Genomic DNA, 18,043 nt, shown 5'->3' with positions numbered 1-18,043 from the left:
CCTTTTAATAACACCTATTCATGGCCATTAGCATCATATTTAAAATGTCTATTAATGATCATTAACCTCTTCTTAATTATCATTATTTTTCTTTTAATATAGCTAGTTTAATGGTTCATTTGTTGTGGTTTAGTTTAGTCATTAAGAATAGTGATAAAAGGTCAATAATGAGGGAAAAAATGATTATACGAATTTGCAAGATTATGATTGCATGGAACGCGAATAATGTTGTGCCAAAAATGAGCTGAAATTTCCTATGACATATATCGATTTTCTCGTTGCAAGATTCGGGTTTTCACAATATTCATGAACCTCAATTTCTAAAAAAAATATCTAAATTATTAATTACTCAAAAAATTAAATTAATATATTTAATCAAATTCATAAAATAATAAAAAAAACTTAAGATCAAATGTCGCAGTATTTTATCTAAAACTGATTGTAATTTTATTTTATATAAATTCCTAAAAGTTTTTTTTTTAATAGTTACATTCATCATTGTTCAACATAATGCAACCAATCAATAGTATTATTTGATATCATTAATTGATTTGTTATTAAAAAATATTCATTCTTCTCCAAGTTTTTTTATATGTATTAAAATGCATCGATGTTACAAACGGATTAAACTGAAAATTGGCATTTCTTTTTGCACTATACCAGTTTCATAACATCTTTTAGTTTAAACATCTTATGATTTGTAATACTACTTCTACCAGAAGAAGTTATCCGGTATTTTTCAGAAGCATGATATTTAAAGACAAAGAATTAAACTCTTACCTCGACTTTTCTCAACTCTGCGAAATTATTATTTGTAATTTCGTATTTTTAACAAACATTTACGACAAGTAATTTAGTTCTTTTTACAATAATTTCATTCATTTGCATCAACAAACATTCCAAATAAGACTTGACAAAAAGTGAATTAATCATACAGATATTTTGAAGTTTAACTTAAAAATAACTGCATTGTATGTATTAAATTATAGTTAAAAAAAACTTTTAAATTCATCAAATATGTGATATCATTCATAAGTTTTAAGAGGACAAGTACTGTTAACCATTTTTCTTGGATATTTGGTGATTTTCAAATATATAATTTGTTAATTTATGTAAGGGTGTACTTAGAGCCCGTTTGGTATCAAAAGTTTTTTGATTAAAAAAGTATTTTTTTAAGTTGGCTTTTAAAAGTGTTTTTTTAAGTAAAAGTTGTGTTAATATTGTGTTTGGATTAATAGATAAAAAGCACTTTTTAAATTAATAAATGTGTTTGGATACATATCATTAAAGTGCTTTTTTAACTCATTAATTTATATATATATTTTATAACGGATTTCTAAACAAATGTGATGTATAAATATAAATAATTAAATCCATACCAAAACAATAAAATATTGAAATCTTAAAAACCATAAAAACAATTGTTAATAACAATGGTTAATGTTTACATTCTACTTTAATTTATTTAAATAAAAACTAATAGTTCAATGTCGACCTTGTATTGGCAGTGAATTTCTTATGTCATCTCTCAATTCTTTCATTTCCGTAATATTTTCTTGTGTTGGCTCTTGCCATCTCGTACCTCTGTCATGGACATAAGCATTTTCACCATCTTGCTCGATTTCTTGTAAATCATCAATATTTTCGAGTTGTTCAAGAATATCTCCAGCCGCATCATATCGCCTTATGAAATTGTGTAAAGCAAAACATGACACTATAATTTTAAATTGAGTATCTAGACAAAATGTGAGCATATTTTGTAATACCTTCCATCGTGCTTTGCACACTCCAAATGTTCTTTCAATAACCGTCCTTAAACTGGAATGATGCTAATTAAATACTTCGTTTTTTGATCTGAACTTTGGAGCCAATCGAAATTGAGATAAATGATATCTAGTATCTTTATACGGTCCCATAAAACCTTTGAAAGTAGGATAACCTGCATCAACTAAATAATATTTACCTGCAAAAAATAAGAGTTAAAGTGTAAATATTTATCTAACAATTATTTAAAAAAACATATAAGATATATTAATATCAAACCTTCGGGTGGGAGTGGAAAATGCAATCTCTCTCTGCGCATAGCCTCTTTAAAAATTTTAGAATCATGAGCAGAACCTTCCCAACCAGCCCATACAAAAGTAAAGCACATGTCGAAGTCGCATACAACCATAACATTTGTTGAAGTATACCCTTTTCTTCCAATGAAATCTATTTGCTTGCTAGGCGGAACACGAATGCATATATGTGTGCCATCAATAGCCCCTATACAATCTTTAAAATAAGGCCAATATCTTTTGTCATTCTTAATATATTCAGGGACATCTGTAAAATTAAGATCGATAGGTTTGATGATATCTCTCGACAACTTCCATATGGACTCTAAAACGCTGTGAAACTGTCTTGAAACAGTTTCCCCTGAGTGTTGAAAACGCACTTGAACATTTCTAACTGAAGCAGGTTGACCCATCGTGTACAAAAATAATCCAACATTTTCATAGATATCAACTACTTTTGTTGGCTGTAAGCTATATTTTTGGAGTAGATCGTCACATAGTTTATAAAAAACATGTTTCCTCATTCTAAACATTTCAAAGCATCGTGTCTCATTACCATTCAATATCTCTGCCACCCATTGAGACCCTGATAACCACGATGTTCTACATTTTTCTTTAACAATATATTTCAAAACATAATTCGTAACACCACACAAGGATAATAAAACCATTCTTTTCTTAGAGACATGTGTATTTCTAATAGAATCAACGGAAATGTCGGAATCACTTGATGCATCAGAGTTATCTGATATAGTGGAGCCTGAACTCGAAGACATCCTGTGAAAATATATGAATAAAGATAAATAATAAAAAAACAATAAACATTGAAAGTTTTAGATTATTGTATTAAAAATTTAAACATACTACTTAGTAAAATTGACTCATTAATCAATAAAAGAAAAAAAACAAGTGCATTATTCAAGTATTTTTCCTAAAAACATAACTCATGTTAATAACGCTTCAAATCATCTTTAGTGAATGTCTTTGCCCGACCAAGCTGCAGTTCCGAGTCCTTCAATCCGATAAATGTTTGTCTATTATGCTTTTTACCCAAAACTCTAGTAACTATGAAGAATTGCTCACTGTCAACCATCATACAAGGTAAATTACGAAGAACCTCCAGACAATTTTCAATTCTACATGGATCATCTTTTGGTGTTTCGTGTATAGACTTTTGAGTCTCAAATTTTTGAAGGACACGATCAAGTTGATCGGCTAACCTAGTGGCAATGAGACCTCTTTTTTCCCCACTCTCCCTTCTTTTTCTCTTCTTTTGATGCATAGAGTTGTCAGCTCCCATTGTTGAGTTTTCCATAAATTCGTGGCTTTCAACATTAATATAAACATCACTTTGAAACTCTCCATCTAACTGAACATCCCAATAATTTGTATCATCGTTGAAATTATTATGAATTGGTTGATCCTCTGATGGTGCTATTGTGAGAACCCGAATTTCCAGCAGCATTATTCAGTAGCAATGGAAAATTTCAGTAGAAGCTAACAATTCCAGCAGCAGTCAATAATTTAGAGGATGATATTTTTCCAGCAGACACAATTCCAGCAGACAGAATTCCAGCATATAGAATCCAGCAGCAGAAGAATTCAGCAGCGCAAGATTCCAGCAGACAGTACTGATCCAGCTTAGACTTGTAACTGAAGCATTAACATGGAATAAAGACTGTTAATGACAGATTATGACCATTAATTGAGAGTCTAACAGTCAGAAACATTGCCTATAAATATCACCCTCAAACACCTGAATTGGTTTACCAAAATCTTGAGTTGTCACTTGAAATATTTGAGCTAAGAGAGTGCTGATTTTCGAGCAGCAGAAACCAGTAGCAAGAACAAGCAGACTTCAGATTTCAACCGAAATACTTTTAGCAAATTACAGTAAGTGGGCTTATATGTAAATATCTTGAAATCCGTTTGATAATTCTGTTTTAAAGTTCAGTTTCTGTATGATTTCTGATATATGATTTTGAAGCACTGAAACTCCCTAGTGAACTAATGGTAGGAATATATATTCTGAACATTTCTGAATTCTGATTCTGATTCTGATTCTGGCCTCACCCCTTAGAGGAGAGAACATATAGGGGACTGATATCAGTTTAGCCATGAAATTCACTAACGTGCTCAGTGCTTACTAATTTTGAATTCTGTTCTGTAATTCCTGAATTCTGATTACTGTTCTGAAAACAAGAGTTCTCTGTATATTATTGTATTTGTGTTTCTGTTGAAAACGATTTCGAAAACTGGGAGTTATTCCCGCCCCTGCTTACTGAGTGACAATCGTATCACTCACCCACCAAACCCATCTCAGATAAGAACGAGGAAGAGTTGATAGAAGAAGAGGAGCAACGTCAGTTTTGGGGCTGTTGATGAAGATCGTTGTTCTTAGTTCTGATTTATGTTTTATTTTCCGCTGCATATGTTCAGACAATGTAATTTTATGGTTTTACATTTCCGCTGTAAAACATTTGTCATTGAGTTGTAACAGACAATGATTATTATGAATAAAAGACGGGTTTCTGAAATTCTGTACTTCTGAGGCTTGTTGTTTTCGAATGAATATTTGAGAGCAACGCCGGTGTCAACCAACCCCCGTCCCGGGGCGTGACATTGAAGTGGTATCAGAGCAGAACCGGGTTTCATAATCTGGGGAGGAGGAACTAGAAATAATAAGTTCTTATAGACTTCTGAGAATAAGTTCTGAAGGTTACTAAAATAGACAACTGAAAATAACCTACTGTAATAGACTACTGAAACGAGTAAAAAAAAAAAATAAAAATAAATAAATAAATAAATAAAAAAATTCAGTAGGCCAAAACCAGTAGATGAAACCAGAACCAGTAGATTGAAACCAGTAGCCGAACCCAGAACCAGTAGAAGGAAACCAGTAGGTCTGAATGCAGGAGACTGAGTCAGTAGACTCGGAATGTAGCAGACAATGCTGGAAAAGCAGCAGACTGATTGCAGAAGCATCAGAATTGCAGTAGACAGTGTATTCCAGCAAGCAAATGCAGTAGACCTCGCAAAATGGCATAGAAGTTGAGGTGTTTTTCGCGCAAACTTCAAACGGCCATAACTTTTGATCCAGGAGGAATTTTTACCATTAAAAGTAGGCGTTGGAAAGCTCTCGACGAGGAGAACCAGTAGATTGAAACCAGTAGCCGAACCCAGAACCAGTAGAAGGAAACCAGTAGGTCTGAATGCAGGAGACTGAGTCAGTAGACTCGGAATGTAGCAGACAATGCTGGAAAAGCAGCAGACTGATTGCAGAAGCATCAGAATTGCAGTAGACAGTGTATTCCAGCAAGCAAATGCAGTAGACCTCGCAAAATGGCATAGAAGTTGAGGTGTTTTTCGCGCAAACTTCAAACGGCCATAACTTTTGATCCAGGAGGAATTTTTACCATTAAAAGTAGGCGTTGGAAAGCTCTCGACGAGGAGAACCTAAGCTAGAACGATTGGCTTAGTATTTTTACACCAAACTTGGTACCATTCATGTTCTTGATGTCAAGGATTTTCAGTAAATTTTTCACGCCATTCTGAGACCGAAAATTTTGGAGCTATTTTCTGCTATTGAATGTTATAGGCTTACTGATTCTATTCATTCCAGTACTTGACTATAACTTAATCCATATTCTTGATATCAATTCTGAACCTTTACCCTCATGTGTTGGATGTAGGATATGGCTGACCAAAGTAGCTACGTTAAGAGCCTAGAAAGGAAGCTAGAGAAACTCAAGCAACATAACTATTGTCTAGAGTTGGACAAAGATGAATTGGAGCGTCGAGCAGAACACTTAGAGGGTGATGTTCAACGTTATGCTCACTATCTGCATGAAGCAGAAGAGAGACATAGGAAGACTCAAGAAGAGTTCGAGACCTCCCAAGAGACTGTGGTGGAATTCATCGAGTTACGTGACACACTACTTGACAAGATCCAAATACTCAAGGATCAGAATCACCAACTCGTACACCAACATAATCAGTATAGAGAACATACTGATGCTCAAATTCAAGAGTTGCAAGATACTGTTGAAGTTCTTAGCGACCAGAATGCGGTTCTGCATGGGCATATTGAACATCTCGAAGCAATAATAGCCAATTATTAAGATGAACCCGAGGAGGATCCCGAAGAGGAAGTTGAAGAGGATCATATGGATTTAGATTTGGGAGAAGTGATAGATTAGAACATTAGTAGTAGCCCTGTGACACTTGTCCCATTTAAATTTCTATTTCATTTTCAAAGTTCATTTGTAATTGCACTTTCTTGAGGAATCAATAAGAGATTATTTCTATCCATTGGTTCATATTTAATTTTTGGAGCAATTACTCAATCCTTGTGATTCTTTTGTTTAGTCTCTATTCTGTTATCAACCTTAGAACTCTCTTAATTGTAGGAAATGGACGGACGCCCAGTTAGAAACAACCGCAATCCTCGTTACAACAACCGTAACAACAACCGCAACGATGAGAATGAACAACAACAACAACAGCCACCAGCAGTTGGCCTCAGCCAAGTGGATTAAATGGCGATAGCCACGATTGTGGCAACCACGTTACAAGGGTTGGTGAACCCCAATGCTAACCAGCCACCACCACCACCTCCTGCTCAAAATGGGACTAAGCAACATTATGAGGCTCTCCGAAGAGCAAGAGTCCCTAACTTCGATGGAAGCACCGATCCAGATGTCGGACAGAATTGAATGAAAGAGGTTGAAAACCATCTTCGACTACTTGAGGTTCCCCAAAGGGTCAGAGTAGAGGTGATTACACCCTTCCTTGTGGATAAAGCTGCCAAATGGTGGGAAGGAGCCTCACCAGCTATGATAGAGACGGGACCTATCACTTGGCAAAGGTTCCGAGAGGCATTCCCGAGGCAGTACTTTCCGACAGCAGTTCGAGTGCAAAAGCTGTCAGAATTTGAAAGCTTGGTTCAAGAACCAAACATGACAGTGGTGGAGTATTCATCCAAGTTCCACTCATTGGGAACTTACTCCCCAACCATAATGGGAGACGAGGCCTTGAATATGCATCGCTTCAAGAAGGGATTGAACAGCCGTATTCAATCTGCCCTTGCCGTTATCGAGCCCAATAGTTTTGATGAATTGATGGGAGCCGCCATCAGGGCTGAGAATGACATCAAGAGGCGTGAAGGCGAGAACAAACTCAAACGTCCTCAGCCAAGCCAGTACCAATCGGGCCAGCAATTCAAGAGGCCTAAGTTTTCGAGCAACCAATTTACCAGTACTCCATCCAAAGGAACCACTTCTTCTCAATCAAACAAAGAAGGAGTCAAGTGCCAAACTTGCGGATTCACACACACTGGTGAATGTCGTAGGAATTCTGGAGCTTGTTTCCGTTGTGGAAAGATGGACCATCGCATTGCTCAATGTCCTCTTCCAGATCCAAGGAACGGACCAGCAGGAGGAACACCTCCAAACAAGACTAGGGAGAACAAGCCAAATGCTCGAGTCTATGCTATCACTCAAGAAGAGGCGGACAACTCAAATGATGTCGTAGCCGGTACCATTCTGATCAATAATATACCTGCCTATGTGTTATTTGATTGTGGTGCTACGCATTCATTCATGTCTAAAAGATTTGCCAAAAGGTTAGGAGCTAAACCTGATAACTTAGAAGAACCATATAAAGTAGCCACTCCTCCAAATCGAATTTTAGAAACTCGCACTCTATATCGGGATATTAATGTTCTCATAGAAGATCAGAAATTCAAGGCAAACCTGATTCAACTAAACATGGTGGAATTCGACGTAATTCTTGGAATGGATTGGTTAGCCAAGAATCATGTCTTAGTAGACTGTCATGGAAAGACGGTAACCATCCAAGCTCCACACCAAGAGAAAATTTTATTCCATGGCAAGACCAAAGAACGAAAGACTCTTCTTTCTGCTTCTCAAACTTGGAAAGCCATGAAAAGTGGAGAAGAAGTTTACCTAGCTATGTTAAGCGAGGTAAAGAAAGAAACCGCACTTACGCTAGAAGAGATTCCAGTTGTACAAGAATTCCCGGATGTCTTTCCTGAAGAACTCCCGGGCGAACTTCCCGATCGCGAAGTGGAATTTGAGATTAACTTAATGCCCAATGCTACACCAATCTCAAAAGCACCATACCGAATGGCCCCAGCAGAGTTGAAAGAACTCAAAGAGCAACTTCAAGAGTTGTTGGATAAGAAGCAGATTCGACCAAGCGCGTCTCCGTGGGGAGCTCCTGTCCTATTTGTAAAGAAGAAGGACGGAAGCATGAGGATGTGTATCGACTACCGAGAGCTGAACAAGATCACAATCAAAAACAAGTATCCGCTTCCAAGGATAGATGACTTGTTTGACCAACTCAAAGGAGCTTCAGTCTTTTCCAAGCTCGACTTAAGGTTAGGCTATCACCAACTCAAGGTCAAGACAGACGACATTCCGAAGACAGCCTTCAGAACAAGGTATGGACACTATGAGTTCACAGTGATGCCGTTTGGATTAACAAACGCTCCGGCAGTATTCATGGATCTCATGAACAGAGTGTTTAAACCATTTCTAGACAAGTTTGTTGTGGTATTCATCGACGATATTCTAGTATATTCGTCAAGTGAAGAAGACCACGAAGAACATCTTCATCTCACCCTACAGAAGTTGAGAGAAAAGGAACTATACGCCAAGTTCAAGAAATGCGAATTCTGGCTAGAGAGTGTCGCATTCTTGGGACACATAATATCAGCAGCAGGAGTATCTGTGGACCCTAAGAAAGTGGAGGCAATCTCGGATTGGCCTACACCAAAGAATGTGACAGAAGTACGAAGTTTCTTGGGACTAGCAGGCTATTACCGAAAATTTGTTGAAGGATTTTCCTCAATAGCCATACCCCTCACCAAGCTCACACAGAAGAACTCTAAATTTCAATGGAGTGAAAAATGTGAGCAAAGCTTCGAGACCTTGAAGAAGAAGCTTACATCCACACCAGTGCTAGTATTACCTATGGAAGGTAAGGACTACACCGTCTATAGTGATGCATCCAAAGAAGGTTTAGGATGTGTACTCATGCAAGAGGGAAGGGTGATTGCATACGCGTCAAGACAGTTGAAGCCGTATGAACAGAATTACCCAACACATGACCTTGAATTAGCTGCAGTGGTGTTCACACTAAAGATTTGGAGACACTATCTTTATGGAGCCAAGTGTGAGATTTTCACCGATCATCAAAGTCTCAAATATTTGTTCACTCAAAAGGAACTAAATATGAGACAAAGACGATGGATCGAACTCATGAAGGATTACGACTTGACAATAAGCTACCATCCAGGCAAAGCCAACAAAGTAGCAGATGCTTTAAGTCGAAAGAATATGAGTAAGGTGATCCTGACATCACTTTCAGCACAACCATGTCTTCGAGAGACAATCAAGATGAGTCAAGATAGAGATCCCGCTTTGGTGAAACTAAAAGAGCAAGTTAAAGAACGGAAATCACCAGATTTCGAGACGGATAACAAAGGAACATTGTGGATGAAAGGACGATTGTGCGTACCAGACATCGATAATCTTCGACAAGAAGTAATGTCTGAGGCACATAAGTCGAAATTTTCAGTCCATCCGGGCAGTACCAAGATGTACAGAGATTTGAAGAAAATTTTTTGGTGGATTGGAATGAAGAAAGACGTGGCAATATTTGTTTCCAAGTGTCACGTGTGTCAGCAAGTCAAGGCAGAGCACCAAAGACCTGGTGGACTTCTTCAACCATTAGAAATCCTGGAATGGAAATGGGAACATATTTCCATGGATTTTGTAGTTGGTTTACCAAAGTCGAGACAAAGTCATGACGGAATATGGGTAATCGTGGATAGACTCACAAAATCTGCACATTTCTTACCTGTCCGCATGAATTATAATTTGGATAAGCTAGCCACATTGTACATGAATGAGATCGTACGATTGCATGGAGTTCCAGCTAGCATACTGTCAGACAGAGATCCTAGATTTACATCTCGATTTTGGAAGAGCTTTCAACAAGCTATGGGGACTAAGGTTACTCTTAGCACGGCCTACCATCCGCAAACTGATGGCCAAACTGAGAGGACAATACAAACTCTAGAAGATATGCTGAGAGCATGTGCCTTGGACTTCAGTGGTAATTGGAGCGAACATCTGCCCTTAATCGAGTTCGCATACAATAATAGTTACCACAGCAGCATTGAAATGGCACCATACGAAGCTCTGTATGGACGAAAATGTCGATCACCACTGTATTGGGATGAAGTAGGAGAAAAAGCCATCGTTGGACCTGAACTGATCCAAGAAACAGTGGATAAAGTTGCTATGATCAAAGAGCGACTAAAAGCTGCACAAGATCGACAGAAAAGTTGGGCTGACTTGAAAAGAAGACCTGTTGAATTCGAAGTTGGAGAGAAGGCATATGTGAAAGTGTCACCCATGAAGGGTGTAATCCGATTCAATAAGACTGGGAAATTGAATCCTAGATACGTCGGACCATTTGAAATTCTTGAGAAAGTGGGAACGCTTGCTTATAGATTAGCACTTCCACCCGACATGTCAAGAATTCATAATGTATTCCACGTCTCGCAGCTGAGGAGATATATTCCTGATCCAAGTCACATACTGGAAGCTGGACCACTTCTGGCGGAGAGTAATCTAAATGAAGAGCTGAAATATGAAGAGATTCCGATTCGAATTGTGGATCACAAAGACCAAGTACTGAGGCGACGAACTATTCCATATGTCAAGGTACAATTGTCCAACCACACCGAAAGAGAAGCTACTTGGGAGTTGGAAGAAAAGATGCGAACACAATATCCCTATCTCTTTGAAGATCAAGTATAGCCAAGTTTCGAGGACGAAACTTTTCATAAGGAGGGAGGGATGTGAGAACCCGAATTTCCAGCAGCATTATTCAGTAGCAATGGAAAATTTCAGTAGAAGCTAACAATTCCAGCAGCAGTCAATAATTCAGAGGATGATATTTTTCCAGCAGACACAATTCCAGCAGACAGAATTCCAGCATATAGAATCCAGTAGCAGAAGAATTCAGCAGCGCAAGATTCCAGCAGACAGTTACTGATCCAGCTTAGACTTGTAACTGAAGCATTAACATGGAATAAAGGCTGTTAATGTCAGATTATGGCCATTAATTGAGAGTCTAACAGTCAGAAACATTGCCTATAAATATCACCCTCAAACACCTGAATTGGTTTACCAAAATCTTGAGTTGTCACTTGAAATATTTGAGCTAAGAGAGTGCTGATTTTCGAGCAGCAGAAACCAGTAGCAAGAACAAGCAGACTTCAGATTTCAACCGAAATACTTTTAGCAAATTACAGTAAGTGGGCTTATATGTAAATATCTTGAAATCCGTTTGATAATTCTGTTTTAAAGTTCAGTTTCTGTATGATTTCTGATATATGATTTTGAAGCACTGAAACTCCCTAGTGAACTAATGGTAGGAATATATATTCTGAACATTTCTGAATTTTGATTCTGATTCTGATTCTGGCCTCACCCCTTAGAGGAGAGAACATATAGGAGACTGATATCAGTTTAGCCATGAAATTCACTAACGTGCTCAGTGCTTACTAATTCTGAATTCTGTTCTGTAATTCCTGAATTCTGATTACTGTTCTGAAAACAAGAGTTCTCTGTCTATTATTGTATTTGTGTTTCTGTTGAAAACGATTTCGAAAACTGGGAGTTATTCCCGCCCCTGCTTACTGAGTGACAATCATATCACTCATCCACCAAACCCATCTCAGATAAGAACGAGGAAGAGTTGATAGAAGAAGAGGAGCAACGTCAGTTTTGGGGCTGGTGATGAAGATCGTTGTTCTTAGTTCTGATTTATGTTTTATTTTCCGCTGCATATGTTCAGACAATGTAATTTTATGGTTTTACATTTCCGCTGTAAAACATTTGTCATTGAGTTGTAATAGACAATGATTATTATGAATAAAAGACGGGTTTCTGAAATTCTGTACTTCTGAGGCTTGTTGTTTTCGAATGAATATTTGAGAGCAACGCCGGTGTCAACCAACCCCCGCCCGGGGCGTGACAGCTATTGCAGCATAGCCAGTTGCTATGAAACCTTTAAATATCTTTTCCAATAAATCTAAATTCTTGGGTCCCCTCAATCTAAACTTTGCATACTCGGGATTTTCCTGTAATTTGCAACGAAACAAAAAATAAATAAAAATAATTGATTAAAAATTTAAAATGTAGTATATAAATTATGTACCTTAATCTTATCCTCCCACCAACTATTATCAGCTTGCACAATCATCTTGTTATGATCCCAACCAAGGCCAGTCTCATTATTTCCAATAAATTGTGCCCACAGTGCAAAATATTTTCTCATAGAATCCCATTTATTTTTGAATTGTTTTTGATTCAAAGAAAGTCTTGTTCTCTCATGAAATTTTGAAACTAAATTTGTGTATCCCGTTTTGTTTAAATGTTTGGTAGGCTTATTGCCGGATTCAATTTCTTCCTCACAAATTTTTAAAAATATTTCGGTATTCTGAGCAGTCCAATCCGTCTTATTATTCCCATCAGCAACAAATCTAGGTTCAACAGTCTCAATCGTATATCTAGGTAATTGACTTGGATTTGATAATCCTCGTTTAGGAGCTAACTTCGAATACATTCTATATTCAAAAAATAAAATATAAAAAAACAATAGGGAGTGTAGATTCTGCAACAAAAAGAAAGCAGAAAAAAATGAACGAACAAAAATCTCGACGGAAAAAAAAATTGTACCTTGTAGAAGAATGGAGAAAAGATTGAGAGGAGGCTACTGGTTAATGTTTTTTTTAGATTATTGAAAAAGCTAGTGGAAAAAGCTCTAAAATAGGGCTTTTAAAGAAGCTCTAATTTCAACTTAAATAAGTGCTTTTTTAAGCACTAGAAGCCCATCCAAACAAGTTAAAAATAAAAAGCACTTTTTAAAAAAAAAAAAAAAAGCCTTTTTTTAATTGTATCTTCTTATACCAAACGGGCCCTTAGATTGAGAGGTTCGAAGATATGAATTTCATGATTATTCAATTACATAGATGAATTTATGTTAAATAAATTTCAAATAGACCTTTTGCTTATTAATGTAGATGTAATTATAATTTTGATGGATTTGAAACATATAAAACCTTTTGTGAAACGGTCTCACAGATCAATTTTGTGGGTCGAATATCTTATTTGGGTCATCCATGAAAAATTATTACTTTTTATACTAAGAGTATTACTTTTTATTGTAAATATCGGTAGGGTTGACCCGTCTCACAGATAAAAATTCATGAGACAGTCTCACAAGAGACTTACTCTTTGAGATATACCATAATTATATGCGATTTCAAATTTCTCTTTCCAAATCAAATATAATTTCCATACAAGTGCAACATAAAATTCAAAGTAATTTGAAATACACAAAATCTCTATTGAGACGGTCTTACAGATCAATTTCGTGGGTCGAATCTCTTATTTGGGTCATTCATGAAAAAGTATTAGTTTTTATGCTAAGAGTATTTATTGTGAATATCGGTAGGGTTGACATGTCTCACATATAAAAATTCGTGAAACCGTCTCACAAGAGACATACTCTTTTAAATAAGTTCAAAATTCTTCGAATCATTTCCCAAATCAAATATTTCCTTCTAAATCAAAGTTTTCCATCGAAATGCAATCATTTACCCTAAAAACAGATTTGTCCACCCCAAGGAATAAAAACCTTCCAGAAATGCGCAACCTAAAAAATAATCTAGTAGAGTTGTTTGATTGAATACTCTTTTTTTCTTGAATTAAAGCAAACTTTTGTTCTTCTTAATCCTTTGTCCACATACATACTCTGCAAATATACCATCATACTCATTACGGTTTATTTCATCCTATTCATGTGAGCATTGTCCTCGTGATAAGATGGATGACCAAGATTTACTCATGCATTTATAGAACCCACTTTTTTTTTTTTGAAATTGTATGTGTGTCAAAATGTTACCCGTTGAAATGAAGTGAGGGTAGTACTCACATAAGTAGGATCTCATTAACCCACATATTACAAATATGTTATCATTGGTTAAGATGTGACGCAGCTCTTTTATCATAAATAGAAGCCCAAATGATCAATTTCCAATTTATTGTGTCGTAAGCTTCAATAATAGTTGAGATATTTCTTAAACTCATGGGCTTTTTTTATATCAATTATTCACTTGTAAAAGTTTAAACACATCTGGGGATATAATAACTCGTCCAAAGACTAACTTCACATCGGAATAAATACAAGACTATCGACCGGGAAGAAATGGCACACAGGATCCGCCCCCGGCCGAGTTTTCAGAACTCGAAACCCGGCGTGCTTGGGATCCCACTCCGAGGTATCCATATGGCAAATCGCCGCAGCTTCCACTCTTCCGCCGTCGTCCCCTTCCATCAAGGCTTTGTAAACCACGTTGTCTCCCACCTGAGCATGGCAGTAGAAAACCGCGTATGGGTACGGCAATCTGTGGCATGACACCAGTTCTGAAGCCGGAATCACTGACGGGTCTTCATGGACCGTGTAGTTTTGCAAAGTTGAGATCGATTCATTCAGGTAATCGGTATTCAATACCTTGAACTTCAAACCGGTCCCGAACACGGATTGAACGAATTCCAACAGGGATTCTAGAGAGGTGGCGCAGATTTTGGTCTCTCCTTTGATCGGCTTAGCTTCACAGTGGTGAAGCGTCATCTTCATGGCTTTGGCTTGTTTGGATTCCGATGGGAACGAGAAAAATTCGAGAAGTTTGGGGAATTGGGATGTGGTGAAAGGGATGGAGAGGGATTCCTCCCTGGAAAGAAAACGGGGAGACGCAGACGGGTTTTTCCTGGGAAAATAGATGGGTATCCTGTTCCCGACGACGAGATCATTGTGATGAAAAAACACGTTCATCTCAGGATCCAGGCCTGGATTTTCAGCCCGTAATCGAAGATGGCCATCTCCATGATCGGTCGCAGCTTTCATGGGATCAACAGGAACATGTCTGGGGAAAATCTTCACGTGTGCTTCGGATAACTGGAGACAGCACTGCAAAAGGGTTTCAGTAAAATTCGTGAAACAGTTAAGAATTTGGCCTGAAATTCGAGAATCAACCATGAAAAAATCTATGTATTATCATGATTTATTTATTACCTTAAGCGAAAACAGGGAATACAGGAGGAAGACGGGGGAACCGATCTGGGAAGCCATATTCTTCTGCAATTTCTCGAAGCTTTTTGTAGTTTACTTTTGGTTAATTCTGGATTGAGGGATATGCTGTCTTCTCGTGATAGTCAACTATAAAATATGGAGCAAGTGGTAAGAGGACATGAGTGCTAGCTACAATTTAAAGATTGATTCTTTTGTTATTTTTGACCACTTATATTAATGGTTGATGGATACAGCCAACTAAAAATAAATTAGAGAAAAATTGGAAGAAAGTGGACATATATTATGACTACTTATAAATCCACACTATCAAAGACTCAAAGTTAATAACAAATTATGCAAAAGTAAAACTGAAAATAAATTTTGTTATCACGTTGATACACTAAAATTATTATTGTGAGGTTCTCAATACTAATAACAATAATAATAAAGTAAAGATAATAATGATGAACAATATGTGAACTAATGCCAGTGATTTTTCAAAAAACAAATGAAAAAGTAACCTCACACTGGCGCCTCTACAATTTCTGCAAAATGGCATACACTTTACTATTTTTAAAAAAAGGAAAAGAAAAGAAAAGATATAGACATGCACAATTATTAGTAAATTTATTTTTTATTTATCGTTAGATTAATATTGAGTAGTTTTCTTGTGAGACAATCTCACGAATCTTTATCTGTGAGACGAGTCAACCTTATAGATATTCATAATAAAATATAATACTCTTAGCACTGAAAGTAATATTTTTTCATAGATGATCTAAATAAGAGATTTATCTAATAAAATACGACCTTGAGACCATCTTACACAAGTTTTTGTCATTAATATTTTATTTATTAAAAGTCAAATATATGCACACCCACATATAATAAGGATTTTGTTTGCCAGTCAAAAGATGGAATCATTGAATGCTTTTCGACTTTATCAGAAAAATTAATGAAACCAATATCCAAAATCTATTTATTTGTCTAAACTTCATCTGCTTCCAAATCATACACACCTTTTTCTTAAAAAAAAAAAAAAAAAAAGACAATCAAATATCTCAGAAAGTGTATCAAAACAATATAGTTTTAATTTTTGTTAATGACAAAAACTTGTGTGAAACGGTCTCACGGGTCGAATTTGTGAGATGGATCTCTTATTTGGGTCATCCATTAAAAAGTATTATTTTTTATGATAAGAGTATTATTTTTTATTGTGAATATGGGTAGGGTTGACCCGTCTCACATATTAGTATCCGTGAGACGGTCTTACATGAGACCCACTCATATAGGCAAAAACTTGTGTGAGACGGTCTCACGGGTCGTATTTCGTGAGACGGATATCTATTTGGGTCATTAATGAAAAAATATTACATTTTATGCTACAAGTATTACTTTTTATTGTGAATATAGGTAGGGTTGACCCGTCTCACAGATAAAGATTCGTGAGACCATCTCACAAGAGACCTACTCAAAAATATATATCAAAGTTTAAAATCTAAACAACATACGTATAATCGAATATGATTACATCTATATTTTTAGATAGAAAATCAAAATAAGCTCTAATACTACTAAAAAATATTTTTAACAAATTTTAAACTCTAAATAATCATATATATATATATATATATATATATATATATATATATATATATAACTAAAAATGAAATTTAAAATATAAGATTTTTGTTTGAAGGAATATAAGAAAATTATCAAATTCTAAAAAAGTGAATCGATTGGACTGGTTCTTGACCGGTTTGACCGTAAAATGGTTTTAGACTTGATCCCGATCGAACTCATGATAAGTTTTTGGTCGAACCGGTTGACCGACCGATGTGAAGTGGTTTTAAAAACACTAGCCACCATAGATTGGGACACATGATTAATCAATAGGCCTTTTTATAATGTTTGAAAAGTTTTATGCCTTTTTATAATGTTGGAAAAGTTTAAAAAATAAAGAACCTAATTGTATATGTCATGTTTGCTTTGAAGTCAACTTTCAGGCTTTTCTCTACTATAAACTATAATCCAATATGTGTACGTTTACAAAATACGATTTTCTAAAAAATCCAACTGTATATTGTAATATAGATTTGATTATAAAATATTTGTTATGTATTGTATCGTACTGATGGAGATGTTGAGTCAAGGCAAAGTTTAACAGTAGGTCACTTGTGAGACGGTCTCACAAATCTTTATCCGTGAGCTCGTCTCTCACAAGTTTTTACCAAAATTTAAACCATAGAATATATTGTTACAAATGGTCTGGGGAATGTTACCCCTACGTATACACACACATTCAAACTCAAAAAATTGCACCATAAACATTGATTTTTTTTTTTAAGTGAAATGAATATTTATTTTAAATTGGATTTTTTTTTTCAGATTCTCGTCCTGTTTTTTTCAGTATTTTTATTTAAATTTTTTTTATAAGTTTGGGTTATTTCTCTCCAAATTGTAAAATTCTCAAATTTTTTACAATGTTAGAAAATATTCCGTTGATGTAACGTACAACTCAAATATTTTATAATGTACAATAACACAAGTTTAAGATTTGATTGCTCTACCTATCATGAAAAATTATTGCACCACAACAATTTCATTTTCATTAATGGCACTCCTTCGCAATCACGGGATCCATATCACTTTCATATAGTTAAATGCTCATTAATGCTCACGGTGCTTTTGCAATTTCAAGTTCTTTGCTTTTCATAAAAAAGGTGACACACCATGTCCAAATCAGATAACTTTATGTCATTACAGAGCTGTTATGATATTGTATAATCTTTCCAAATGAGGCAATTGATTGA

General features: G+C 35.9%; 1 protein-coding gene and 1 long non-coding RNA gene across 2 annotated transcripts; one reads left to right on the top strand and one right to left on the bottom strand.

The window, feature by feature from the left end:
* The first annotated feature begins 1,128 nt into the window (after positions 1-1,128).
* Positions 1,129-12,722, top strand: LOC140811285 (uncharacterized). The gene is made up of 3 exons (XR_012113444.1): positions 1,129-1,192; positions 1,247-1,929; positions 12,602-12,722. It is a non-coding gene; the product is annotated as an uncharacterized lncRNA (long non-coding RNA).
* A 1,466-nt stretch (positions 12,723-14,188) lies between these two features.
* On the bottom strand, positions 14,189-15,415 carry LOC140811278 (BURP domain protein USPL1-like). Its single transcript, XM_073169145.1, has 2 exons — positions 15,234-15,415; positions 14,189-15,128 (listed from the first exon to the last, which is right to left on the bottom strand). The coding sequence occupies exons 1-2, from the start codon at positions 15,288-15,290 to the stop codon at positions 14,328-14,330; spliced, it is 858 nt and encodes a 285-aa protein (XP_073025246.1). The 5' UTR covers positions 15,291-15,415; the 3' UTR covers positions 14,189-14,327.
* Between the last annotated feature and the right edge of the window lie 2,628 nt (positions 15,416-18,043).

Source organism: Primulina eburnea, chromosome 1, assembly GCF_022965805.1.
Source record: "Primulina eburnea isolate SZY01 chromosome 1, ASM2296580v1, whole genome shotgun sequence".
Taxonomy (NCBI): Eukaryota; Viridiplantae; Streptophyta; class Magnoliopsida; order Lamiales; family Gesneriaceae; genus Primulina; species Primulina eburnea.
This window is presented reverse-complemented; position numbering and strand designations above follow the sequence as displayed.